This window comes from Lolium perenne, chromosome 7 (assembly GCF_019359855.2).
Source record: "Lolium perenne isolate Kyuss_39 chromosome 7, Kyuss_2.0, whole genome shotgun sequence".
Classification (NCBI taxonomy): domain Eukaryota; kingdom Viridiplantae; phylum Streptophyta; class Magnoliopsida; order Poales; family Poaceae; genus Lolium; species Lolium perenne.
In genome coordinates this window covers 234124226-234151863 of record NC_067250.2, presented here as the reverse complement: position 1 = coordinate 234151863, position 27638 = coordinate 234124226, and the positions used below count along the sequence as shown (strand labels likewise).

The window sequence follows — 27638 nt, the reverse complement described above, 5'->3', positions numbered from 1 at the left end:
ACAGCAACAGGCTCTTCGGTATCTTGTTAATAGGTTAGTGTCGGAAAATGCATAAATATGACATAAAGTATATATAAAACATGTGTGTATCATCATAAAAGTAGCATGGAACATAAGAAATTATCGATACGTTGGAGACGTATCAGCATCCCCAAGCTTAGTTCCTACTCGTCCCGAGTTGGTAAACGATAACAAAGATAATTTCTGAAGTGACATGCCATCATAATCTTGATCATACTATTGTAAGCACATGTAATGAATGTAGCGATTCGAAGCAATGGTAAATATAATGAGTAAACAATTGAATCATATAGCAAAGACTTTTCATGAATAGTACTTTCAAGACAAGCATCAATAAGTCTTGCATAAGAGTTAACTCATAAAGCAATAAATTCATAGTAAAGGCATTGAAGCAACACAAAGGAAGATTAAGTTTCAGCGGTTGCTTTCAACTTGTAACATGTATATCTCATGGATATTGTCAACATAAAGTAATATAATAAGTGCAATATGCAAGTATGTAAGAATCAATGCACAGTTCACACAAGTGTTTGCTTCTTGAGATGGAGAGAAGTAGGTAAACTGACTCAACATAAAAGTAGAAGAAAGGCCCTTCGCAGAGGGAAGCATTGATTGCTATGTTTGTGCTAGAGCTTTTATTTTGAAAACATAGAAACAATTTTGTCAACGGTAGTAATAAAGCATATGCATTATGTAAATTATATCCTACAAGTTGCAAGCCTCATGCATAGATTACCAATAGTGCCCGCACCTTGTCCTAATTAGCTCGGATTACCTGGATTATCATCGCAATACATATGTTTTAACCAAGTGTCGCAAATGGGTACCTCTATGCCGCCTGTACAAAGGTCTAAGGAGAAAGCTCACATTGGATTTCTCGTTTTTGATTATTCTCAACTTAGACATCCATACCGGGATAACATAGACAACAGATAATGGACTCCTCTTTAATGCATAAGCATTCAACAACAAATAATATTCTCATAAGATATTGAGGATAGTTGTCCAAAACTAAAACTTCCACCATGGATCATGGCTTTAGTTAGCGGCCCAATGCTCTTCTCTAACAATATGCATACTCAAACCATTCAACTCATGGTAAATCGCCCTTACTTCAGACAAGACGAACATGCATAGCAACTCACATGATATTCAACAAAGGGTAGTTGATGGCGTCCCCAAGAACATGGTTATCGCTCAACAAGCAACTTATAAGAGATAAGATGCATAAGTACATATTCAATACCACAATAGTTTTTAGGCTATTTGTCCCATGAGCTATATATTGCAAAGGCGAAGAATAGAAATTTAAAGGTAGCACTCAAGCAATTTACTTTGGAATGGCGGAGAAATACCATGTAGTAGGTAGGTATGGTGGACACAAGTGGCATAGTGTTTGGCTCAAGGATTTTGGATGCATGAGAAGTATTCCCTCTCAATACAAGGCTTAGGCTAGCAAGGTTAATTGAAACAAACACAAGTATGAACCGGTACAGCAAAACTCACATAAAAGATATATTGTAAGCATTATAAGACTCTACACCGTCTTCCTTGTTGTTCGACCCTTACTAGAAAATATCTAGACCTTAGAGAGACCAATCATGCAAACCAAATTTTAGCAAGCTCTATGTATTTCTTCACTAATAGGTGCAAAGTATAAGATGCAAGAGCTTAAACATGAGCACAACAATTTCCAAGTATCACATTATTCAAGATATTATACCAATTACCACATATAGCATTTCCCGTTTCCAACCATATAACAATTTAACGAAGCAGTTCAACCTTCGCCATGAATATTATGAGTAAAGCCTAAAGACATATTTGTCCATATGTAACAGCGGAGCGTGTCTCTCTCCCACACAATGAATGCTAGGATCCAACTTTATTCAAACAAAACAAAAATAAAAACATACAGACGCTCCAAGTAAAGCACATAAGATGTGATGGAATAAAAATATAGTTTCATTAGGGGAACCTGATAATGTTGTCGATGAAGAAGGGGATGCCTTGGGCATCCCCAAGCTTAGATGCTTGAGTCTTCTTGAAATATGCAGGGATGAACCACCGGGGCATCCCCAAGCTTAGAGCTTTCACTCTCCTTGATCATATTGTATCATCCTCCTCTCTTGATCCTTGAAAACTTCCTCCACACCAAACTCAAAACAACTCATTAGAGGGTTAGTGCATAATCAAAATTCACATGTTGAGAGGTGACATAATCATTCTTAACACTTCTGGACATTGCATAAAGCTACTGAAAGTTAATGGAATAAAGAAATCCATCAAACATAGCAAAACAGGCAATGCGAAATAAAAGGCAGAATCTGTCAAAACAGAACAATACGTAAAGTCGAATTTTCTAGGTGCACCAGACTTGCTCAAATGAAAATGCTCAAATTGAATGAAAGTTGCGTACATATCTGAGGATCACTCACGTAAAGTGGCAGAATTTTCTGAGTTACCTACAGAGCCTACTGCTCAAATTCGTGACAACAAGAAATCTGTTTCTGCGCAGCAATCCAAATCTAGTATGAACCTTACTATCAAAGACTTTACTTGGCACAACAATACAACAAAATTAAGATAAGGAGAGGTTTCTACAGTAGTAACAACTTCCAAGATTCAAATATAAAATAAAAATGCTGTAGTAAAATCATGGGTTGTCTCCCATAAGCGCTTTTCTTTAACGCCTTTCAGCTAGGCGCAGAAAGTGTGTATCAAGTATTATCAAGAGATGAAGCATTGGCAGCGGGGTTTGGAGTTTTCTCAACCATGCATTGTATTTTGCATATGTAAGTTTCAGAGGCTCTCTTTTCATTAGTCTTAGGCTTGCTATTCTCATCAAACAAATTTTCAGGGACAAGCCAAGCATAATTATTTTCTAGAGCTTCATATATTCCAAGGAGCTTACTAGGTATCGGTACTTTAATCTCCCCACCATCATTAACGTTATTAGTGTACCTTATTCTATCCATGTCCATCTTTTCAAGTGTTTTCTTAAAATCAGTGAACAGACCAAGCCTCTTATGCTTAATGAAAACTTTTCTAGCTTCTTTAGCTACCTCTTTAAATTCTCTAACAAGGACTTTTAAAACAAAATCTCTCTTTTCTCCCATCTCCATATCAGAAAGTGTAAGAAACATGTGTTGTATCATGGGGTTGAGACTAATAAATCTAGTTTTCAACATGTGTACTAAACAGGCAGAAGCACTTTCATAAGTAGGAACAGCTTTTAATAATGGTACATCTTCAAAATCTTCATCCATGCTAACATGGGTGAAAAATGCTTCTATATTATCTCTTCCAATTATAGACCCTTCTCCTACATATATATCTTTTAGAGTGAACTTAGGAGGAAACATGATGAAATAAGTAAAGTAAATACAAGTAGCTAATTTTTTGTGTTTTTAATATAGCAAACAAGATAGCAAATAAAGTAAAACTAGAAACTAATTTTTTTGTGTTTTGTTTTAGTGCAGCAAACAAAGAAGTAAATAAAAGTAAAGCAAGACAAAAACAAAGTTAAGAGATTGGAAGTGGAGACTCCCCTTGCAGCGTGTCTTGATCTCCCCGGCAACGGCGCCAGAAATTTACTTGCTGCGCGTAGTTGACGTATGTCTTTCCGTTCAACACGCGACCGTTGGGAACCCCAAGAGGAAGGTGTGATGCGTACATCAGTAAGTTTCCCTCAGTAAGAAACCAAGGTTTATCGAACCAGTAGGAGCCAAGAAGCACGTTGAAAGTTGATGGCAGCGGAGTGTAGTGCGGCGCAACACCAGGGATTCCGGTGCCAACGTGGAACCTGCACAACACAACCAAATTACTTTGCCCCAACATGACAGTGAGGTTGTCAATCTCACCGGCTTGCTGTAACAAAGGATTAGATGTATAGTGTGGATGATGATGTTTGCAGAAAACAGTAGAACGAGTATTGCAGTAGATTGTATTCGATGTAAAAGAATGGACCGGGGTCCACAGTTCACTAGAGGTGTCTCTCCCACAAGATAAATAGCATGTTGGGTGAACAAATTACAGTTGGGCAATTGACAAATAAAGAGGGCATGACCATGCACATACATGTTATGATGAGTAGTGTGAGATTTAATTGGGCATTACGACAAAGTACATAGACCGCTATCCAGCATGCATCTATGCCTAAAAAGTCCACCTTCAGGTTATCATCCGAACCCCCTCCAGTATTAAGTTGCAAACAACAGTCAATTGCATTAAGTATGGTGCGTAATGTAATCAACAAATACATCCTTAGACATAGCATTGATGTTTTATCCCTAGTGGCAACAACACATCCACAACCTTAGAATTTTCTGTCACTGTCCCAGATTTAATGGAGGCATGAACCCACTATCGAGCATAAATACTCCCTCTTGGAGTTACAAGTAAAAACTTGGCCAGAGCCTCTACTAATAACGGAGAGCATGCAAGATCATAAATAACACATAGATAATAGATTGATAATCAACATAGCATAGTATTCCATATTCATCGGATCCCAACAAACGCAACATGTAGCATTACAAATAGATGATCTTGATCATGTTAGGCAGCTCACAAGATCTAACAATGATAGCACAATTAGGAGAAGACGACCATCTAGCTACTGCTATGGACCCATAGTCCAGGGATGAACTACTCACACATCACTCCGGAGGCGACCATGGCGGTGAAGAGTCCTCCGGGAGATGATTCCCCTCTCCGGCAGGGTGCCGGAGGCGATCTCCTGAATCCCCCGAGATGGGATTGGTGGCGGCGGCGTCTCTGGAAGGTTTTCCGTATCGTGGCTCTCGGTACTGGAATTATTCTCGACGAAGGCTTATGTAGGCGGAAGGGTAGCGCCCCGAGGGGCCCACACGCTAAGGCCGCGCGGCCAGCACCTGGGCCGCGCCGCCCTAGTGTGGCGTCGCCTCGTCGCCCCACTTCGTTTCCTCTCCGGACTTCTGGAAGCTTCGTGGAAAAATAAGATCCTGGGCGTTGATTTCGTCCAATTCCGAGAATATTTCCTTACTAGGATTTCTGAAACCAAAAACAGCAGAAAACAGCAACTGGCTCTTCGGCATCTTGTTAATCGGTTAGTGCCGGAAAATGCATAAATATGACATAAAGTATGTATAAAACATGTGTGTATCATCATAAAAGTAGCATGAAACATAAGAAATTATCGATACGTTGGAGACGTATCACTTCCTCCCGCGGAATGCTGCAGACATTGATCTCGGTACCTTTGCAGTCACATGAGTACCATCAATAGCCCCAATGCAATCCTGTAAAAAAATTAGCACACAGTCATGTTTCTGACAGTACCACACAACTGATAGGTAGATAGAACATGATTTTGTACTCACCCTGAAATAGGGGAACCACCTGTAGCTTTTCTTGATCTTGGCTGGTGTGTTCGTTGATGTTGGCTTGATCATTTCACCTCTGAGCTCCCCAATTGCGTACAACACTTGCTGGAAGTACCGAGAGATAGTCTCCGTGGATCACCTGAATGTGCTATGGATGACTCTGAACCTCTGGTTATGACCCACGACATGAATAAACCTTGGTACTTGTTCTTCGACAGAGATGTGGATGCTATCGGTCACAATCCTCTACCCCTGAACGTTTTCACAAGTGCATAGAAAGAGGCTCTTCTCATCCGTAGCATCTGGATAGCCTCTACGTTGTTGCTGTTGTTGATGTGGTTTAGGTTGGAAATCCTCTTCTGATCTCGTTGTACCATAGGGCCGTAACTCACACGAGAAAAAGCAGCATGCATAACTGCTCTTTTGTGCACCATCAGGATCCAGACTTGTAAGCAAATGATGAGTGCTGCGGCGTGATGCGCAAGCTAAAGCCGGTCGGTCTACTCAAACAAGATCTATGCATTACGAACGGTCTAATCGAACCCAACTAGTTCTACCAACTTGAATTTAACACTACAGTAGAGCAGATGAGTTTCCCCTTACCTCCGTCATGACGGACAAAGGACACGGCCGAAAGCCACCGCAGATGTGCGCAGGCTCCGCCGCGGCTGGAAAAAAGCACCCTAGTCCGGCGCCGGAGACCGAAGGGAGATGCGCACTGCCAGATCTGGGTCGCCGCCGCCGGTGCGAAAATTGTGGGAAGGGAAATTTTGGGAGGGGCTAATGGAGAGGGTAACCGAAGAGGGAGGTTACCCCTACCTTTGCCGCGCAACGCCGCTGGGATTTTGGCTTCTCCCGCCATGCCGAGGTGGAGCTCCCGCGCGAACGGCATTGTCGATTTTTTTGTCTCACCAGACCTGACCCTGGAGAAACTGTCAAGCTGTGTGTTCCTCCGGGGCCTGTCCGAGAGGTGTTTTAAGACCCGTGCTATGTAAGAACGCGACTGAGCTCAGGGAACCAAACGGCCAGAAAAATGCTGGGCCGATGCGAGTCAACGGACGTCCAGGCTACCAAACACGTCCTAGATAAATTTACAGAAGTTTGCGCACAAAATACCGTGTACCAGACATGGGCTTTGAAGTTTTATACAGAGCACCTGCAGAACTGTACACAAGAGGCATATATACACGCTGCAGCAGAAGCTGGTCGATGAATCGACCCGATTCGATCAGTAGTCATGGGGAGCAGCCACCGGCCGGTCACATGATGGAGCAGGCGTGGGGATTCTCGTCGCTGAAGTAGCTCCCCGCGGCGACATGCTGCTCGTGGCCGTAGTGCCCGTGGAGGTCCGAGTCGTAGTAGCCGTGGACGTGGTAGTTGTACGAACTGGTGCCCTTGCCGCCGCCGCCGTTGCTGCCGTGCGGCACGCTGTTGTAGTAGCGGTGCGCGTGGGCGGCGGCGGCGGGCTTGAGCTGTTGGTGGTGGTACAACGCCGGCTGCGTGTAGGCGTGGTGGTTCTGGTGGTGGTACTCCGGGTTGTAGGCGGACGGCCACAGGACGGCGAGCTTCCCCGTGCGCCGCGCCGCGCGCAGCACCTTCTTCTGGCTCGCCGTGCCGGTCACCGTCACCTTGTCCCGCGCCCTGTCCACGTCCACGTAGTGCACGCCTGAAGATCACCAACCACAAAGAACATGTTAATTCCCATGTTGTACTACCACGGTCGCCATCTTCCAAGTCGATCTCGGAAAACAGCCATGGCGATCGTACCTTGAAGCCTCAGGAGGGCCTTCCTCACGTTGTCCGCGCAGCCGTCGCAGTCGATGCTCATCTGCATCTCCACGATCTGCACGCGTACAACACAAGGTTAATTCTGAAGGATTTAGCATCACATCTTGCCATTTAGAGAGACACAAGCGCAAGAACTTACCGTCATGGCTGATTGCTTCTAGCTTTGGAGAGACTAGCGGATACTAACTGAAGTCCTCTCTGTGTATCTGACAAAGTCCAATACTTCCTTCGTAAATTGACAGTGCTTTGCTAGGGCAGTGCGTGGCTGTATATAAGGGCCGTAAGTAAATGTGACAGGCCAGTGGGTGTCCAGGTCAAGTCAGCTCGGGATTTTTTTCGATAAGAGTATATATTAATAATATCAAGAAGATATCAAATACATCTAGCCTCTGCAACAACGTAATACCCTAATGGCATTACGGATGCACACAACAAAAAAAGAAAAAAAGAATTACATAAAAGGAAAAATCCCGCTACGGTATTCCAGTCATAGCCGCAACAGTACATTCACCACCAAGACAACACCTGAAATCCAGACTCTCCAAGAGCGACACCTCCAAGAAGGTAACAATGCACAAGCACCATTATCGCCCGTTCAAAAGATCTTAGGTTTTCATCCTGAAGATAGTCTCCGTTCTTAAAACAACGTCTCCAACAAGGTCATTGCCAGACACAACCAATTAAGGCCAGACTTTGGATTTTCATCATGAAAGGTAAGACTCTGAACGCCGCCCCACTTGCATACTGCTGCCGCGAAACCTAGAATATCAAGCAAGTCCCTCAGCAGCGCAAAAACTTGAACCCCCTTTGCTAGTCCTCCCATCCGGCGTTCATGGTATTCTCCGTCTCTAACTTCACCATGGAGCAAATGTTTCCATATGGCAAGAAAGAACAGAGCTTCGCGGCGCTCTCTACAGAACCAAACGGCCGGAATAAAAGCATGGGTGCACCCTACCGAATACCACCGATCTAGCAAACTCCAGGCATAAAAAGCGATGTTACATTCACCGGCCGCGCCTTCCGGAACACACCACTCCGGCTAGATCAAGAGGGACTGGCCATAGTAAGGTTTCCATCTTCGCACAAGAAGAACCCTAGGACCGCCACCTTTATTCATGCCTGGCCTAGCAGCCCCCACACCACTAGCTGGTCGCGGATAAGACAAGCAAGCGCGGATCCAGCAACGGTTGCGAGCAACGAACAACGGGTAGCACCAGACCTGCAAAGGAACGACAGCAGTGCCACCCGCGCAAACGCTGGCTGCAGCTGCCGTTGTCCTTGCCGAGGCGAGCAGGAGCAGCTGCGGCCCTCCAGGACTAATGCGTGCAGCACGAGGGTGCCACCGAGTGCGCCCCGCAGTCGAGCCGAGACCGCTGCGGCAGTGGACTTCTAGGCCCAGAATGGGCCCAGATCTGGCCCAAAATGAGCCCGCGCGCCACCACCCGCTCGTCCGAGCACCGGCAGCATTGACGCTCCGCCACTCCGCCAAGATTCATCTCGCCTCCCGGAACCGTCGCCTCTCCACGCGCAGAGGAGGCAGAGGGGAGCGCCCTCCATGCCCTCCGCCTTTGGCGGCCAGGCACCGCCACCACCACCGGCGGCAGCAGCGGCCAAGGGCAGCAGGAATCTGGGGCTGGCTTTGTTTTAGGGTTGGGCTCTCCGGAGTCGCCCCACGCGAGAGCGACCCGGGAGAGATTTCCCCACTTAACTCAAATAATGGAGAGCCAGTCAGCTCGGGATAGATATGAAGATATCCACCAGCTGCAACTTGCATCTTTGTGCATATATATGTAACGACAGTTGATCACAGCTTTGCCGTCTAATTTCGGCGTTACTCTCTCCCTATGCATCATCAAGAGCGACGTGCAACCAGCAAATATTTCACTTCGCCTTGCCATGACGACCGCAGAGCGGTGAATGGCATGGAAGTTGCGTGAAAATTTTGCGGGTGCTTCAAAGTCATGATGATCAACGACGCATCGAGTTAATTAAGCTAACCCTTAGTAGTGCAGGTACGAGTCATGAACTATGCAAGTTAGAAAAACGCAGATCCTCCCACGAAATATCAAGCGATGCACTGCACCTCCTTTTCTTCGGGAGCATATCTTCTCGTTATAAATTATTCACAAGTCATACCCGCACTACTTAATTTGAGTACGAATTTTTTTAACCTGGCAGGTTCAGACTTTGGATGTAAACCTGTCTCTCAGATTCAGAGAACACAAGCACAAAAGAAGTACTAAGCAATTTTTGGAGAATTTGAGTGAGATCCACGATTACGGATGAAGGTTTGAGCCGAACCACAGACTGTTATGGTTAGGGTTTAATCTAGTTACAAGAGGATGAGTTTCTAAGGCTCAAAATCCTTGGCTTTAGAGCCCTAAAGATGGGGTAAACGTAGTAGAAAGAAAGGCCAAAAAACTCAGTTTTGGTGAAACAAGTGGTAATTACAGTGTCAGCCATTGGATCACCAACTTCATTCAAAGGGGCGCTAATTGTTAAGTGGAAGTCGACATCAATTTCCTTAGCCGCATTGGTTGTCGGGTCAACATCTAACGGTTGTTTGACATATCGGTTCAACAACTGACAATTCGTTCACAAAGCTAAAAAAATGGGGAAGATTAATCCTCCCAAGTACTAGTAGATCCCATGGGCAAATTCTTCCATTTAATGGGCCGTTGGACCATATGTATGCTAATGTCACCTTGAATGTGAGGGATTAATTTCCTTCCCAAAAGTTCTTTGAGTTTCATAGGATAATGCCATTAGGGTTTGGGAAAATTTGGATTTGGGACTCCGACGCATCCCAAGTACTTCTTCAAGTTGACCTCACATGAAAAGTAGGACAAAGCTAACATCCCACTGGAAGCAATAGGACCCAAACACACTTCGTGACACGAAATGGTCCATATAATTTTGAGTGGAGTATTAAGCTCACGTGGACACTGAGTGAAGTGCATGCGTGCGGATCTTGAGGTAGACCATACAAGTGAGATTACGAAATCCCTTTTTATTATGTGTTTGTCAGCAAAATGCTTCATTCTCTCAGGAGCCCTTGGTGTCCTTTTCTTCATACATATAGCAATATTCTCATTGGCCAGAACATAAGTGATGTTATCAATTGAATCTTCAGACTATGATACTTCTTCAGCAATCAAGCATGATGGTCTACCAGATAGTACTTGGAATGGGTTCACTTGTAAAGAGGTATAGAAACTTGTGTTTTACCATCATTCAAATGCTGACAACTATTGTTGACCCCTCTTTGGTTGGGTAAATGCCTTCACTTGTACATATCGGGCCTTTAAGGCCCTCCATGCACACGGAAGGCCTTTGGCGTGTGTGGTGTGAAAAATTGGTGACACCCAATAATTTGAACCGTGTGCGCGCGGTCTAGACGATAGTTCCCCTGTGCGGGTACAATACACACGAAAGTTTTTCTAGACCATAACATTTACTTCGCACAAGGCTTGCTACAAAATAATCGCCAGGGTAAACTCCCACCATCGCTAACGGTTCGTAGATGGTCTATGGTGTGTAAATTTTCCGCGGCATTTCCTTTATTGCGCCATCTCCTTTTCTTCTCCTCATCCCAAATGGTAATAAATAAAAAGTCATGTGTAGAACTTTTCCCGAGTAGCCTCTTTGCCTTCCTCCCGTGTGCCACATACGTGTCGTCGATGATCCGCTTCCTCGGTTGCGCTACATAAAGCCCTGCTCCACCGCCCTCTTGGCACACACCACCATTACGGAAAATACATTCGACATGGTTCGCAGAAAGAAGACCGCTTACTTCTCTTGGCACTACTAGGAAAACAACTATATGCGGGTTTGCTACCCGTGGCGCAATGGTGCGCCACAATACATACTAGTGATATACCACAAACCAGCGCGCCACTAGAAAAAAACTTACCAGTGGCGCACTATTTGAGGAGGTGCGCCACTAGTACGTCTAGGGGGTGAGCATTTTGTGTAGCACATACCAGGTATGTGCTATCCATTATCCTCACCCCATGTGGATCGCCTTTTCTATATTAGAAAAACTAAAATAAAATGATACAAACATTAAAATTTAAAATCTTTCAAGACGTCCATATGTTATGTACGGATGAATCCTGGTGTATGGAAAAAATCTAATTATGCTACATAAAATCCAACGATGATAAGACCATGCACACATATACACACATATACACCTGATCACCGAAGCTATCGCCGACAAAATTATACATAAATAACGGCTCATGCCAAAACATCGTTCTCATGATACTTGGGCTACGAGTACATCGCGTGTATATTCCCCTCGACGACTCAGGGCCTACTGCCGATATAATTTAAAAATAAATACGACTCTGCAAGATGCATCGTTGCAACAAGTCTGTCAAGCTTGCAACATGACTTGATCACTCATAAGTTGTTGCCAACACTATACAAACTAAAACACAGCTTTGTGCTGAAACATGATTTGTCACTACAAGAAAAGTTGCAATGGCCGATGAATTGAATGTCGCGCCGTGGTTGCTGATGCACCAACCCCGACGATTTTTGCTCTCTCTGTGGTGCATGTCAAAACATTTTTTTTTCTCGTTTTTGAGGCCATCTAGCCTGACGTAAACATGGAAAACGTCTCGTATGGTGACACGGGACGTGGTGCATGATGAATTCTCGGATGAGCCGGCCAAGTCAACGCAAATCTGCACCGCCCAGGGATGTAGGGCCCAGATGACAGCGTCTCTAGCGATATTTTTTTTGTCTCAATCGCGCCATCTCGTTCACGTTCTCCGATCGAGCCGTTTATGCTGCAGGATCATGGGTCTCGCATGTCATCCTCAATAAACAATAAACCTTTCCTTTCTTGGAGTTATTTTTGGCTACTGGTATTTGGTCACTTTCCTTTCTCTTTCGATCTCATGCCGCCTCTGAAACAATGAGGAAACTGCTGGCCCATGGGTCCCGCATGTCATCCTCTATGTACAATAAAAGTTTCCTTTCTTGGAGTTATTTTTGATACCTAATTTCTGGCTACTTCCTTTTTTATTTTGATTCCATTCCGTCTTGAAAACGTTGAGACCGTTGCTGCAAAATGGAATCTGCATGTCATCCTCTATGTACAACAAACCTTTCCTTTCTTAGATTATTTTTGGCTCATGATATTTGGTCACTTGCCTTTTTCTTTCGATCCTGTGCCGCCTTGAAAACGTTGAGACCGCTGCTGCAAAATGAGACCCATATGTCATCCTCTATGAACAATAAAACTTTCCTTTCTTGGAGTTATTTTTGGCACCTGATATTTGGTCACTTGCATTTTTCTTTCGATCCCGTGCCGTCGTTGAGACTGCTGCTGCAAAATGGGACCCGCATGTCATCCTCTATGAACAATAAACCTTTCCTTTCTTTGAGTTATTTTTGGCACCTGATATTTGGTCACTTGCCTTTTTTCTTTTGATCCCGTGCCACCATTGAAACATTGAGACCGCTGCTGCAAACTGGGACCCGTATGTCATCCTCTATGTATAATATAAGTTTCTTTTTTTAGATTATTTTTGGCTCCTGATATTTGGTCACTTGCCTTTTTTATTTTGATCTCATGCCGCATCTGAAACGTTGAGGAAGCTGCTGGCTCATGGATCCCGTATGTCATCCTCTATGTACAATAAAAGTTTTCTTTCTTGGATTTTTTCATCCTCTGATTTTTGGATATTTCATAACCTTGGAAACGTTGAGGATGCTGCTGCAAAATGTGACCCGCATGTCATCGTCTATGTACAATAAAGTTTCAGTTCTTGGAGTTATTTTTTACCTCTAATTTCTGGCTACTTCCTTTTTTTTGATCCCCTGACGCCTTTGAAACGTTGAGGACACTGCTTGCTCATGGGTCCCATATGTCAGCCTCTATAAAAAATAAATATTTCCTTTCTTGGAGTTAATTTTGACCCCTATATTTTTTTTGGCAATTTGCCCTTTTTGGATCCCGTGCCGCCTTGGAAACATTGAGGATACTACTGCCTCATGGGTCTCGCATGTCATCCTCTCAGAACGATAAATATTTTTTTTTAGATTTTTTTACGAATTGATATTTGGCTAATTATTTTTTTCTTTCGATCCCCTACCGCCCTTAAAACGTTGAGGACGCTGCTTGCTAATGGGTCCCACATGTCAGTCTCTTTGAACAATAAATATTTCCTTTGTTGGATTTATTTTTGACCCCTAACTTCTGGCTATTTTCCTTTTTCTTTCGATCTCATGCCGCCTCTAAAACGTTGAGACGCTGCTGGCTCATGGGTCCCACATGTCATCCTCTATGAACAATAAAAATTTCCTTTGTTGGATTTATTATTGACCCTAATTACTTGTATTTGCCTTTTTTATCCCCTACCGCCTTTAAAACTAAGAGGACGCTGCTGGCCAATGGGTCTCACATGTCAGCCTCTCTGAACGATGAACCACATCTTTTTCCTTGGATTTTTTACCCCCTATTTCTTAGCTACTTACTTTTTATTTCGACCCCGTGCCGCCTTGGAAATGTTGAGACCGCTGCTGCAAAATGGGTCTCACATGTCATCCTCTATGAACAATAAACCTTTCCTTTCTTGGAGTTATTTTTGACCCCTAATTTCTGGCTATTTCCTTTTTTTTCGACCCCCGGCCGCCTTTCAAACGTTGAGGTCGCTGCTGGCTCATGGGTCCCACATGTTAGCCTCTATGAACAATAAAACTTTCCTTTATTGGATTTATTTTTGGCCCCTAATTTCTGGCTATTAATTTTCCTTTATCTTTTGAGATCCCCTGTCGCCTTTGAAACAATGAGGACACTGCTAGCAGGTTGGTCCCACATGTCATCCTGTACAAAGAATACAAATTTTCTTTGTTGGATTTATTTTTGACACCTATTTTTTCTGGCTATTTCCTTTTTCTTTTGATCCCCTTCCGCCTTGGAAACGTTGAGGATGCTGCTCCCTCATAGGTCCCACATGTCAGCCTCTATGAACAATAAAAGTTAACTTTCTTGCATATATTTTGACCCCCTAATTTCTGGTTATTTGCTCTTTTTCGATCCCCTGCTGCCTCTGAAACGTAGAGGACGCTGCTGGCTCATGGGTCCCACATGTCACCCTCTATGAACAATAATATTTCATTTCTTTATTTTTTGACCCCCTGATTTCTGGCTATTTACCTTTTTCTTTCGATCCCCGGCCGCCTTTGAAATGTTGAGCACGCTTCTCGCGCATGGGTCCCACATGTCAGCCTCTATGAATAATAAGCCTTTCTTTTCTTGGATTTATTTTTGACCCCTAATTCATGGCTACTTGGCTTTTTTTTTCGACCCATGCCGCTTTTGAAATGTTAAGGATGCTGCTGGCTCATGGGTCCCATATGTCAGCCTATATGAAAAATAAACATTTTCTTTCATGGATTTATTTTTGACCCGTAATTAATGGCTACTTGGTTCTTTCTTTTGATCCCCTGTCACCTTTGAAATGTTGAGGGCGTTGCTAGCTCATGGGTCCCAAATGTCAGCCTCTATGAACAATAAAAGTTTCATTTGTTGGATTTATTTTTTACCCCTAATTTCTGGCTATTTACCTTTTTTCGATCCCTTGCCGCCTTTGAAACATTGAGGACGCTGTGGCTCATGGGTCCCACATGTTAGCCTCTATGAGTGATAAAAGTTTCCTTTGTTGGTCTACTCACACTTCTTTTCCTGTAGACAGTGTTGGGCCTCCAAGAGCAGAGGTTTGTAGAACAGTAGCAAGTTTTCGCTTAAGTGGATCACCCAAGGTTTATCGAACTCAGGGAGGACGAGGTCAAAGATATCCCTCTCATGCAACCCTGCAACCACAAAGCAAGAAGTCTCTTGTGTCCCCAACACACCTAATACACTTGTCAGATGTATAGGTGCACTAGTTCGGCGAAGAGATAGTGAAATACATGTGGTATGAATGAATATAAGCAGTAGTAACGGCACCAGAAAATAGCTTGATGCTACGACTGGCGTGTGGTTGATGATGGTAATATTGCAGGTAGTACAGATGCAGTAGAACAGTAAACAAGCAGTGATTGCAGTATTTGGGAACAAGGCCTAGGGATTATACTTTCACTAGTGGACACTCTCAACATTGATCACATAACAGAATAAATAAATGCTATACTCTACACTCTCTTGTTGGATGATGAACACCACTAATTGTGTAGGATTACACGAATCCGCAATGCCGGAGTTAACAAGCTCCACAATATTCGATATTCATGTTTAAATAACCTTAGAGTGCATGATAGATCAACACAACTATACCAAGTACTAACATAGCATGCACACCGTCACCGACAGACTATGAAAGGAGGAATAGATCACATCAATACCATCATAGTAATAGTTAACTTCATAATCTACAAGAGATCACAATCATAGCATATACCAAGTACTTCATGATGCACACACTGTCAACATTACATCATGGAGGAGGAATAGACTACTTTAATAACATCACTAGAGTAGCACATAGATGAATAGTGATACAAAACTCATATGAATCTCAATCATGTAAGGCAGCTCATGAGATCATTGTATTGAAGTACATAGGAGAGAGATTAATCACATAGCTACCGGTACAACCCTTAGCCTCGATGGAGAACTACTCCCTCCTCATGGGAGACAGCAGCGTTGATGAAGATGGCGGTGGAGATGGCAGCGGTGTCGATGGAGAAGCCTTCCGGGGGCACTTCCCCGTCCCGGCAGCGTGCCGGAACAGAGACTCATGTCCCCCAGATCTTGGCTTCGCGATGGCGGCGGCTCTGGAAGGTTTCTCGTACCGTGGCTTTTCCGTATCGAGGATTTAGGTCAGGGACCTTTATATAGGCGAAGAGGCGGAGTCGGAAGGTCGACGAGGCGACGACACAGTAGGGGGGCGCGGCCCACCCCCTGGCCGCGCCAGCCTATCATCTGGGGCCCACAGGGCCCTCCTCTGGTGGCTCTCGGGTGTTCTGGAAGCTTCGTCCAATTCTAAGACTCTGGGCGTTGATTTCGTCCAATTCCGAGAATATTTCCTTACTAGGATTTCTGAAACCAAAATGCAATGACAGGAACTGGTACTTCGGCATCTCGTCAATAGGTTAGCTCCGGAAAACACATAAAATCATCATAAAGTGTGAACAAAACATGTAGGTATTGTCATAAAATAAGCATGGAACATCAGAAATTATAGATACGTTGGAGACGTATCAGCATCCCCAAGCTTAGTTCCTACTCGTCCCGAGTAGGTAAACGATAACAAAGATAATTTCTGAAGTGACATGCCACCAACATGATCTTAATCATACTATTGTAAAGTATATGAGATGAATGCAGCGATTCAAAGCAATGATAAAGACAATGACTAAACAACTGAATCATATAGCAAAGACTTTTCATGAATAGTACTTTCAAGACAAGCATCAATAAGTCTTGCATAAGAGTTAACTCATAAAGCAATAATTCATAGTAAAGGTATTGAAGCAACACAAAGGAAGATTAAGTTTCAGCGGTTGCTTTCAACTTGTAACATGTATATCTCATGGATATTGTCAACATAAAGTAATATAATAAGTGCAATATGCAAGTATGTAGGAATCAATGCACAGTTCACACAAGTGTTTGCTTCTTGAGATGGAGAGAAATAGGTGAACTGACTCAACATAAAAGTAAAAGAAAGGCCCTTCGCAGAGGGAAGCATGGATTGCTATATTTGTGCTAGAGCTTTCATTTTGAAAACATAAAGAGAGCATAAAAGTAAAGTTTTGAGAGGTGTTTGTTGTTGTCAACGAATGGTAATGGGCACCCTAACCCCCTTGCCAGACAGACCTTCAAAGAGCGGCTCCCATGAAACATTTTTATTTTTGGGTGGCACTCCTTCCAAACTTTACTTTCACAAACCATGGCTAACCGAATCCTCGGGTGCCTGCCAACAATCTCATACCATGAAGGAGTGCCTTTTTATTTTAGTTTTATTTAGATGACACTCCTACCCACCTTTGCTTTCTCAAGCCATGGCTAACCGAATCCTCGGGTGCTGTCCAACAATCACATACCATGGAGGAGTGTCTATTTTTTTTGTAAAATTATGAAAGTTAATTAATTGGGGCTGGGAACCCCATTGCCAGCTCTTTTTGCAAAATTATTGGATAAGCGGATGAAGCCACTAGTCCATTGGTGAAAGTTGCCCAACAAGATTGAAAGATAAACACCACATACTTCCTCATGAGCTATAAAACATTGACACAAATAAGAGGTAATAACTTTTGAAGTGTTTAAAGATAGCACTCAAGCAATTTACTTTGGAATGGCGGAGAAATACCATGTAGTAGGTAGGTATGGTGGACACAAGTGGCATAGTGTTTGGCTCAAGGATTTTGGATGCATGAGAAGTATTCCCTCTCGATACAAGGCTTAGGCTAGCAAGGTTATTTGAAACAAACACAAGTATGAACCGGTACAGCAAAACTCACATAAAAACATATTGCAAGCATTATAAGACTCTACACTGTCATCCTTGTTGTTCAAACCCTTACTAGAAAATATCTAGACTCTAGAGAGACCAATCATGCAAACCAAATTTTAGCAAGCTCTATGTATTTCTTCACTAATAGGTGCAAAGTATATGATGCAAGAGCTTAAACATGATCTATATGAGCACAACAATTGCCAAGTATCAAATTATTCAAGACATCATACCAATTACCACATGTAGCATTTCCCGTTTCCAACCATATAATAATTAACGAAGCAGTTTCAACCTTCACCATGAACATTAAAAGCTAAGAACACATGTGTTCATATGAACCAGCGGAGCGTGTCTCTCTTCCACACAAGCATTTATTCAAACAAAAACAAAAACAAAAACACACAGACGCTCCAAGTAAAGTACATAATATGTGATGGAATAAAAATATAGTTTCACTAGAGGAACCTGATAATGTTGTCGATGAAGAAGGGGATGCCTTGGGCATCCCCAAGCTTAGACGCTTGAGTCTTCTTGAAATATGCAGGGATGAACAACCGGGGCATCCCCAAGCTTAGAGCTTTCACTCTTCTTGATCATATTGTATCATCCTCCTCTCTTGACCCTTGAAAACTTCGTCCACACCAAACTCAAAACAACTCATTAGAGGGTTAGTGCACAATCAAAATTCACATGTTCAGAGGTGACATAATCATTCTTAACACTTCTGGACATTGCACAAAGCTACTGAAAGTTAATGGAATAGAAAAATCCATCAAGCATAGCAAAACAGACAATGCGAAATAAAAGGCAGAATCTGTCAAAACAGAATAGTCCGTAAAGACAAATTTCTAAGAGGCACCAGACTTGCTCAAATGAAAATGCTCAAATTGATGAAAGTTGCGTACATATCTGAGAATCACTCACGTAAATTGGCATAATTTCTGAGTTACCTATAGAGAATTAGGCCTAGATTCGTGACAGCAAGAAATCTGTTTCTGCGCAGTAATCCAAATCTAGTATGAACCTTACTATCAAAGACTTTACTTGGCACAAAAATGCAACAAAACTAAGATAAGGAGAGGTTGCTACAGTAGTAACAACTTCCAAGACACAAATATAAAACAAAAGTACTGTAGTAAAATAAAAACATGGGTTATCTCCCAAGAAGTGCTTTGTTTATAGCCATTAAGATGGTCTCAGTAATTTTAATGATGCACTCGCAAGAAATAAGAGTTGAAGCGAAAGAGAGCATCAAGAAGCAAATTCAAAACACATTTAAGCCTAACATGCTTCCTATGCATAGGAATCTTGTAAATAAACAAGTTATGTAGGCATAATGCAACAGGCATAGGAAAACTAGACAAGCTCAACTTCAAAATTTTAAGCATATAGAGAGGTGTTTTAGTAACATGAAAATTTCTACCACCATATTTTCCTCTCTCATAATAATATCCAGTAGCATCATGAGCAAACTCAACAATATAACTATCACATAAAGCATTCTTATCATGAGTCTCATGCATAAAATTATTACTCTCCACATAAGCATAATCAATTTTATTAGTTGTAGTGGGAGCAAATTCAACAAAGTAGCTATCATTATTATTCTCATCATCAAATATAGGAGGCATATTGTAATCATAATCAAATTTATCCTCCATAACAGGCGGCACCAAAAGACTACTATCATTATAATCATCATAAATAGGAGGCAAAGTATCATCAAAGAAAATTTTCTCCTCAATGCTTGGGGGACTAAAAAGATCATGCTCATCAAAACCAGCTTCCCCAAGCTTAGAATTTTCCATATCATTAGCAACAATGGTGTTCAAAGTGTTCATACTAATATGTTCCATGGGTTTTTTAATTTTCGCATCAAACCATCCATGTCTTAACTCAGGAAAAAGAATAAAAAGCTCCATGTTGCTTTCCATTATGCCAAACTAGTGTTAAACAAGAAACAAAAAGATGCAATTACAGGATCTAAAGGAAATAGCTTCGAGTACTTACAACGGCGCCGGAAAATAGCTTAGTAGCTGAGATCCGGAGTGTGAGTACCTTTTACCTTTCCTCCCCGGCAACGGCGCCAGAAAATACTTGATGCTGTCCAGGACTGGCGCGTGGTTGACGAGGGAGGAAATGGTGTAGCTTTCCTTCGTTCCCCGGCAACGGCGCCAGAAAATATGCTTGATGTCTACTCACACTTCTTTTCCTGTAGACAGTGTTGGGCTTCCAAGAGTAGAGGTTTGTAGAACAGCAGCAAGTTTTCCCTTAAGTGGATCACCCAAGGTTTATCGAACTCAGGGAGGAAGAGGTCAAAGATATCCCTCTCATGCAACCCTGCAACCACAAAGCAAGAAGTCTCTTGTGTCCCCAACACACCTAATACACTTGTCAGATGTATAGGTGCACTAGTTCGGCGAAGAGATAGTGAAATATAGGTGGTATGAATGAATATAAGGAGTAGTAACGGCACCAGAAAATAGCTTGATGCTACGACTGGCGTGTGGTTGATGGTGGTAATATTGCAGGTAGTACATATGCAGTAGAACAGTAAACAAGCAGTGATTGCAGTATTTGGGAACAAGGCCTAGGGATTATACTTTCACTAGTGGACACTCTCAACATTGATCACAAAACAGAATAAATAAATGCTATACTCTACACTCTCTTGTTGGATGATGAACACCACTAATTGTGTAGGATTACACGAACCCTCAATGCCGGAGTTAACAAGCTCCACAATATTCGATATTCATGTTTAAATAACCTTAGAGTGCATGATAGATCAACACAACTATACCAAGTACTAACATAGCATGGACACCGTCACCGACAGACTATGAAAGGAGGAATAGATCACATCAATACCATCATAGTAATAGTTAACTTCATAATCTACAAGAGATCACAATCATAGCATATACCAAGTACTTCATGATGCACACACTGTCAACATTACATCATGGAGGAGGAATAGACTACTTTAATAACATCACTAGAGTAGCACATAGATGAATAGTGATACAAAACTCATATGAATCTCAATCATGTAAGGCAGCTCATGAGATCATTGTATTGAAGTACATAGGAGAGAGATTAACCACATAGCTACCGGTACAGCCCTTAGCCTCGATGGAGAACTACTCCCTCCTCATGGGAGACATCAGCGTTGATGAAGATGGCGGTGGAGATGGCAGCGGTGTCGATGGAGAAGCCTTCCGGGGGCACTTCCCCGTCCCGGCAGCGTGCCGGAACAGAGACTCCTGTCCCCCAGATCTTGGCTTCGCAATGGCGGCGGCTCTGGAAGGTTTCTCGTACCGTGGCTTTTCCGTATCGAGGATTTAGGCCAGGGACCTTTATATAGGCGAAGAGGCGGAGTCGGAAGGTCGACGAGGCGACGACACAGTAGGGGGGCGCGGCCCACCCCCTGGCCGCGCCAGCCTATCATCTGGGGCCCACAGGGCCCTCCTCTGGTGGCTCTCGGGTGTTCTGGAAGCTTCGTCCAATTCTAAGACTCTGGGCGTTGATTTCGTCCAATTCCGAGAATATTTCCTTACTAGGATTTCTGAAACCAAAAACAGCAGAAAATAGGAACTGGCACTTCGGCATCTCGTCAATAGGTTAGTTCCGGAAAACACATAAAATCATCATAAAGTGTGAACAAAACATGTAGGTATTGTCATAAAACAAGCATGGAACATCAGAAATTATAGATACGTTGGAGACGTATCACTACTGCAAACTAGGTCCAATATGTCAGCCTCTATGTGCGATAAACTTTTCCTTTCTTGGATTTTTGGACACCTGATTTCAAGCTACTTGTCTTTTTCTTTAGATCTCCTGCCCCCTTTGAGAAACATCGAGAACAATGCTAGCTCGTGGGTCTCACATGTCATCCTCTTTGAATGATAAATTTGGAGGCAACGACTGCAAGATAGGTCCCACATGTCAGCCTCTCTATTGAATAAACGTTTCCTTTCTCGAATTTATATTTGACCCCTGATTTCTGGCTACTTTGCCATTTCTTTCGATCCCCTGCCGCGTTGTTAACATTGAGGACGCTGCTACAAAATGGGTCCCACAGGTTATCCTCTATATAGAATAAATGTTTCCTTTCTTGAATTATTTTTTACCCCTGATTTCTGTCTACTTGACTTTTTCTTTCGATCTCCTACCACCTTGTCAATGATGAGGACGCAGCTGCAAGATGGCTCCCATATGTCAGCCTCTCAGAACGAAAAATGTTTCCTTGGTTTTTTAACCCGTCACTTCCCTAAACCCTAGTACAAAAATTATATTAAAAAAGGATTCGAACATAAGAGTTCGGTCTAGATGATGATCTAGGTGCATTGCCACTGCATCAAAAATTTATGTGTTGGCAAGGAATTTTTCAGAATTTTTTTAAAAATAAAAATGCACTTCGTGAATTTTTTCAACATACCCTGCTCTATGGAGCGATCAAGGTTTTTCAGATTGGGTACACGCTGTTTCATAAACTGCAACACAAGAATACAAATAAAATAAAAAAACTTGCATGTGGAATCTCCGTATTTTTTTCTGGCGAATCATAGGATCCATGTTTTATTAGAAAAGGGGCCGAAAGTACATGAGTAAAAAGACCCATTTTCAGTTATTGGGCCGTTATCTCCTGAGCTAGTAGGCCCATGTAAATTACCATGTAGATAGCCGACGGTAACCAAAAAGTGGAAAATTGGGCCCAAGCGGGCAATGTTGTACAGTACTTTTTATATATTGGTAAGGTGGTACATAGGGTTACCATTACCAAAAAAAATGGTACATGGGGAAGCGTTGGAACCCTGATCGTTACTGAAGGCATTTGCACGTAATAGCACGACCTTGGCTAATTTTTGAAAAAAGATGTCCATCGTGGTATTCAAAGCAAAGATCTTCATGTCTACTACCCCAACAAACAACATACCAACATATATTCATCACAATACAGGTAGCTAATTTGTGTAAAATATGTTCAACACGGGATTCAAACAAAGATCTTCATCTCTGCTAAATTTTGATTTCACCAAAAATCGAACAGCGTGTGTTCATGAGGTTAAGTTCACGAACACTATGGTTTCTATATAAAATAAGGTCACCATCCGTCTCTTATTTTTCAAGGAAAAACAAGTGGAAGTGTTGGGATGAACCACATGGGTGCTTCGGCTTGATGTTCAAGCTCCTCTTTTTTGTACTGCAAGCTTGAGCCTATGGGAGAACCTCCATTGGCGTGCATTCGGCTCCAATTCGGCGCTGGGTTTATCCATGTACGCTGGGCGAGATTGTGGATAGCGAAGACACAGTCAGGTTTGAACAATTGGAAAACTGGTTCAACAGCCTCTGCATCGATTGGCGGGGTAGGGGAAAAATGGGTGGTTGAATCCAAGAAATAAAGAATGCCCCTTCAAATTGTTCAATCTATCCCACCTTGCCTCTTCTACAAGGTCTAAGGTATGGGCAGATCTCAAGAAAACATGGCACCGTAGCGAAGGATAAGACATCATCTTGTTACCCATGTGTAATAGTGGAGGACCGTAGGTGCCCTGTAAACCCTTAACCTAAATCCACGCGAGATCAGATTCACCAGTAATGGACTCTGCTCACATTGGTGCCAGGAAGTAAGTGCGCAGGTCAAAAAATCCAAGAAATACATCTTCATCTTCATCTTCAGCATCATCATCATCAATCTAATTCTTATTTTTCTAATTCTTCTTCTTCATCATCATCAACATCATCATCGGCATCGGCATCTCCATCGCCTTGATCCACATCTGCTGCTTCATCTTCAATGACAACATCTCCATCGACTTGAGCCATATCTGCAGCTTCATCCATAATGACAACATTTCCAGCTCCTTCAGCCACATCTGCTGCTTCATCTTGAATGACAGGGGCGTCAATGAGACGCGGGGCTGCATGTGTCCCTGCAATGCATAAAGATCAACCACAATGTAGAAAGTAGGAACTAAACTATAAATTATCTCTTCTCTCCTATTTTATACTACTATAATGCACCAGTTTTGAACAATACATGTAGCAACAACTCTAATTGTTGGTGTCCAAAATCTAACTGTTTGGATTAGAGGTATTCACGTGAAAAAATACCACATCAGCGTCCACGTGTTTCTAGAACCGTCATGTTTCCATTATGTAGAAAAATCAAAGCAAGCTCACACCGATATCACACGTCCCACTTGACAGTGATTAAGAAAGGTTCTAAGTTTTTGTTCATATTTCTCAGCTGCATGCTCACACTTATTTTGATGGTATAACCAAAATATTAGTTGTATTGAAAGTTTGAACAACATTTAGAACGCAACTTTTGTACATCAATATTGGAAATCGTAATTGGTCTAACATGTGTAGCATATGCCATTTAATAGTTAAGACATAAAAAACTCACCCCAGTTATATGGTTCCCAAACTAGAACATCTCCATACGGATACGTAACTGTATACATGATGCATGTGTGAACTTGTACCATATCCAGGAATGTCGATGGCATCGACATAGTTTGTTCCTTCAAATTTGAGGTTTGACAAGATATTCTACTTCTTGTTTAGGGGCACTTGTAGGATAGCAATCAATTTGTCAAATACATTGATTACCTCGTAACGCCATGGCCCTGCTAGTTCATCTTTGTATGGCCTCTTGATGATCCGTACTTTGAGGAGTTCCAATTTTTTTACTAATTTGTATTTGAAGAGGAGCTGTGGGTGATGAACCACAAGTATAGGGGTGTATCGTAGTACTTTCGATAAATAAGAGTGTCGAACCCAACGAGGAGCAGAAGGTGTTGACAAGCAGTTTCGATGAAGGATTCACTGTAAATGCTCACAGACAAGTTTTCAGGGGGTTTTGATATATCAGATAAATAAAATACAAGTAAGTAAAATGCGGGAATAATAATTGCAGCAAGTGGCCCAATCCTTTTTAGCACAAAGGACAAGCCGGTTTGTTTACTTATGATGACCAAACGTTCTTGAGGAAACACGGGAATTTAGTCTAGTGCTTTCACTTCATATAGTTGATTAATCTTCATTGTTTTGATAAGTGTTGTGTGGGTGAACCTATGCACCGCCCTTCCTAGGACTAATACATACTTGTGATTAAACCCCTTGCAAGCATCCGCAAATACAAGAAAGTAATTAAGATAAATCTAACCACAGCCTTAAACTCTGAGATCCTGTTATCCCTCATGCATCGATATACCAACGGGGGTTCAGGTTGCTGTCACTCCGGCAACCCCACAATTAGCAAACGAATACAAGATGCATTCCCCTAGGCACATAAAGGTGAAGTATCATGTAGTCGACGTTCACATGACACCACTAGAAGAATAACACCACAACTTAAATATCAAACCATTAAATATTACTCAACATAGTTCACTACTAACATTTAGACTTCACCCATGTCCTCAAGAACTAAACGAGCTACTCACAAGACATCATATGGAACATGATCAGAGGTGATATGATGATGAATAACAATCTGAACATAAACCTTGATTCAATGGTTTCACTCAATAGCATCAATAACAAGGAGTAATCAACACCGGGAGAGTTTCCCCTATGAAATAATCAAGATTCAACCCTAGATGTTACAGCGGAGACGAGGTGCAGCGGTGGAGATGACGGTGTCGGTGGTGGAGATGATGATGATGATCCCAATGAAGTCCAGCTCGATGACGGTGATGATGGCGACGATTTCCCCCTCCGGGAGGGAATTTCCCCGGCAGATTTCAGCCTGCCGGAGAGCTCTTTTCTCTCTGGTGTTTTCTTCCCCGCAGAGGCGGCTGCGACTATCCTTGATGTTCTGTCGCACTTTAGGGTTTCTGGGAGATGAAGTACGCGAAAGGGCGATGGTCGAGGGGGTCGTGGGCCCCCTCCCCACATGGCGGCGCGCCAGCCCTGGTGGCCGCGCTGGCCTATGGGGAGGGCCATGGCGGCCCTCCTCGGCCTCCCCTTTTGGCTGGCTCCGTCATCTGGAAAAATAGGACCTTCGGTATATTTTCCGTCAATTGTTGATCTTCAGAAATATTGTATCCTGGCGGTGCTTTTTCCAGCAGAATCCTGACTCCGGTGAGTAATTCTCCAATAATCATGAAACATGCAAAATATGTGAAATAACATAAGTATCATCTCTAAATATGAAATATATCAATGAATAACAGTAAATTATGATATAAAATAGTGATGCAAAATGGACGTATCAGTGGGCTGCGTAGCCAGCATGCACCAGGAGGGCACAAAGAAATTCCTGCATCTTTCAGAGATGGAAGAGATATATTAGTATCTGATCTGTATATGTTATGGATCGTCAAGTGCCCGTCCTGCTGGACAAATGCCACCCAGTCGTCGTTACAGCCCACCCAGTGCATGGGTCCATGTCCATCCAGTTCCTCCTTGGTATGGATAAATGATGGAACTATCGGCTTGTCTAATGGTATCAACAACACCTTAGTGCCCTGCAAACAGGATTTGTGTCAAAATTATCTATGCATGCAAGGTATTCGACATAATGAAGAGAAAATTGCGCCGAACTGAAGCAGAGATGTAATGGATAAATAAAGCAATTCCGAAGAGTACATGTGCATAGTGAAGGCAGCAAACCCTATTGTACTCCCAAATTGGGCGATGATGTTGAGTCCAAATACATGCATGATGTTTGGCAGTAAGAAAAGTTGATTGAAAAAACACAAGCTGAAACAAGATGACTAAATAAATAAATACTCTTACAGTATTATTGCGGTAGTCTGGCCATGTCTCGGGCTCGCAATGGAGTAGGCTCGGTACACTGAACGGAACCTTATGCTCTCCGCGGATCGCATGCCGCATTCCGATCATGCCTCAAGCGAGGCGACCAGTGCTAAGGATATCTGCCCGCTCGGCTCCACCAGTGGGTAGTGGAGGTTGCCCAACCCCATGAACTGGTGGTAGCAATCAGGAATCTCCTCAACCTTATGCTTCTACTCCATTGGAATCGGTAATCTAATGCAAGGGAGAGAGGGGTGAACAAGAGAGAGAGAGAGACATACAAATTTTTGTGTGTGGAGAAGATGCAGTAGTACTACGATACTAGGAAGTGGAGATGTAGGGCACGTGTCCGGGGGAGAGGAACCGCTATTTCCCTTTTTAAAAGTAACCGCAAGGTTAATCGCTCATTGGAACTTGGGGCCGGGATATAGTGGTAACATTTATTTTGTTAGTGGGGCCAGAGAGATTTCGAGGTATTGACCAACTTTGCCTCACCTTGACCCCACGTGGTAGTGATCCGAGATACTTTTTTTAGGTGAACCCGATATACTTATTATAGTACTATAGTAGTACAAGTATATACCTAGTATATACCAAGATTATTATTTTAAGGTCTTCTGTTCCATGAGCAACAACTTCCCCCACTCCACTCATCCAAAATACTAACCCATCCAACTTCAAGGACCAATCGACATAGCTATGGCCTTCCGATTTGGCTCTGGTCGCCACACACATAGTCCTTCCACCGACAAGGAAGAGGAACATCAGCCCTTTCGTCGCTTGTTCTTATACATAATCATATACAGTACCATATATAGATCAAATTTCTATATCAAAAAATAGTTCAAATTTGAATTTAAATAGCTGAAGCTAATTCTTCGCTTGGTCTTACACATAAGCATACCATTGCTCTAGTTTTGTCATCACCGGACAACAGAACACCATGTGTTCATCTGTGGTCATCACAACATAGCCAACTGGAGTACCTAGTAATCTAACTAGAGAAGTGAACCTATAGTTGATCAAGCCTTCAAGTTTAACACAATAATACCCCCACATTATGTGTTGAGGAGCCACACCCATATATAAGAGTACCATCATGTTGACCACAAATTCATCATTGAAGAGAGGGGTTTACTTATAAACCACCTCTTTACAAAACAGTTGTAATTAGTAGGCCACAAGTGCCTCGTTCCTGAGCTATGAAATT

The 27638-nt window shown here is 42.7% G+C and overlaps 1 protein-coding gene across 1 annotated transcript; it reads right to left on the bottom strand.

The window, feature by feature from the left end:
- Nucleotides 1-6507: 6507 nt before the first annotated feature.
- Nucleotides 6508-7424, bottom strand: LOC127313967 (heavy metal-associated isoprenylated plant protein 28). The gene is made up of 3 exons (XM_051344437.1): nucleotides 7315-7424; nucleotides 7155-7230; nucleotides 6508-7053 (listed from the first exon to the last, which is right to left on the bottom strand). The coding sequence occupies exons 1-3, from the start codon at nucleotides 7318-7320 to the stop codon at nucleotides 6647-6649; spliced, it is 489 nt and encodes a 162-aa protein (XP_051200397.1). The 5' UTR covers nucleotides 7321-7424; the 3' UTR covers nucleotides 6508-6646.
- Between the last annotated feature and the right edge of the window lie 20214 nt (nucleotides 7425-27638).

Excerpts from the sequence above, each read along its gene's own strand:
- LOC127313967 (XM_051344437.1), bottom strand. Across the intron at positions 7,054-7,154 it reads GGCCCTCCTGAGGCTTCAAG|GCGTGCACTACGTGGACGTG; the intron begins GTACGATCGCCA and ends GGTGATCTTCAG.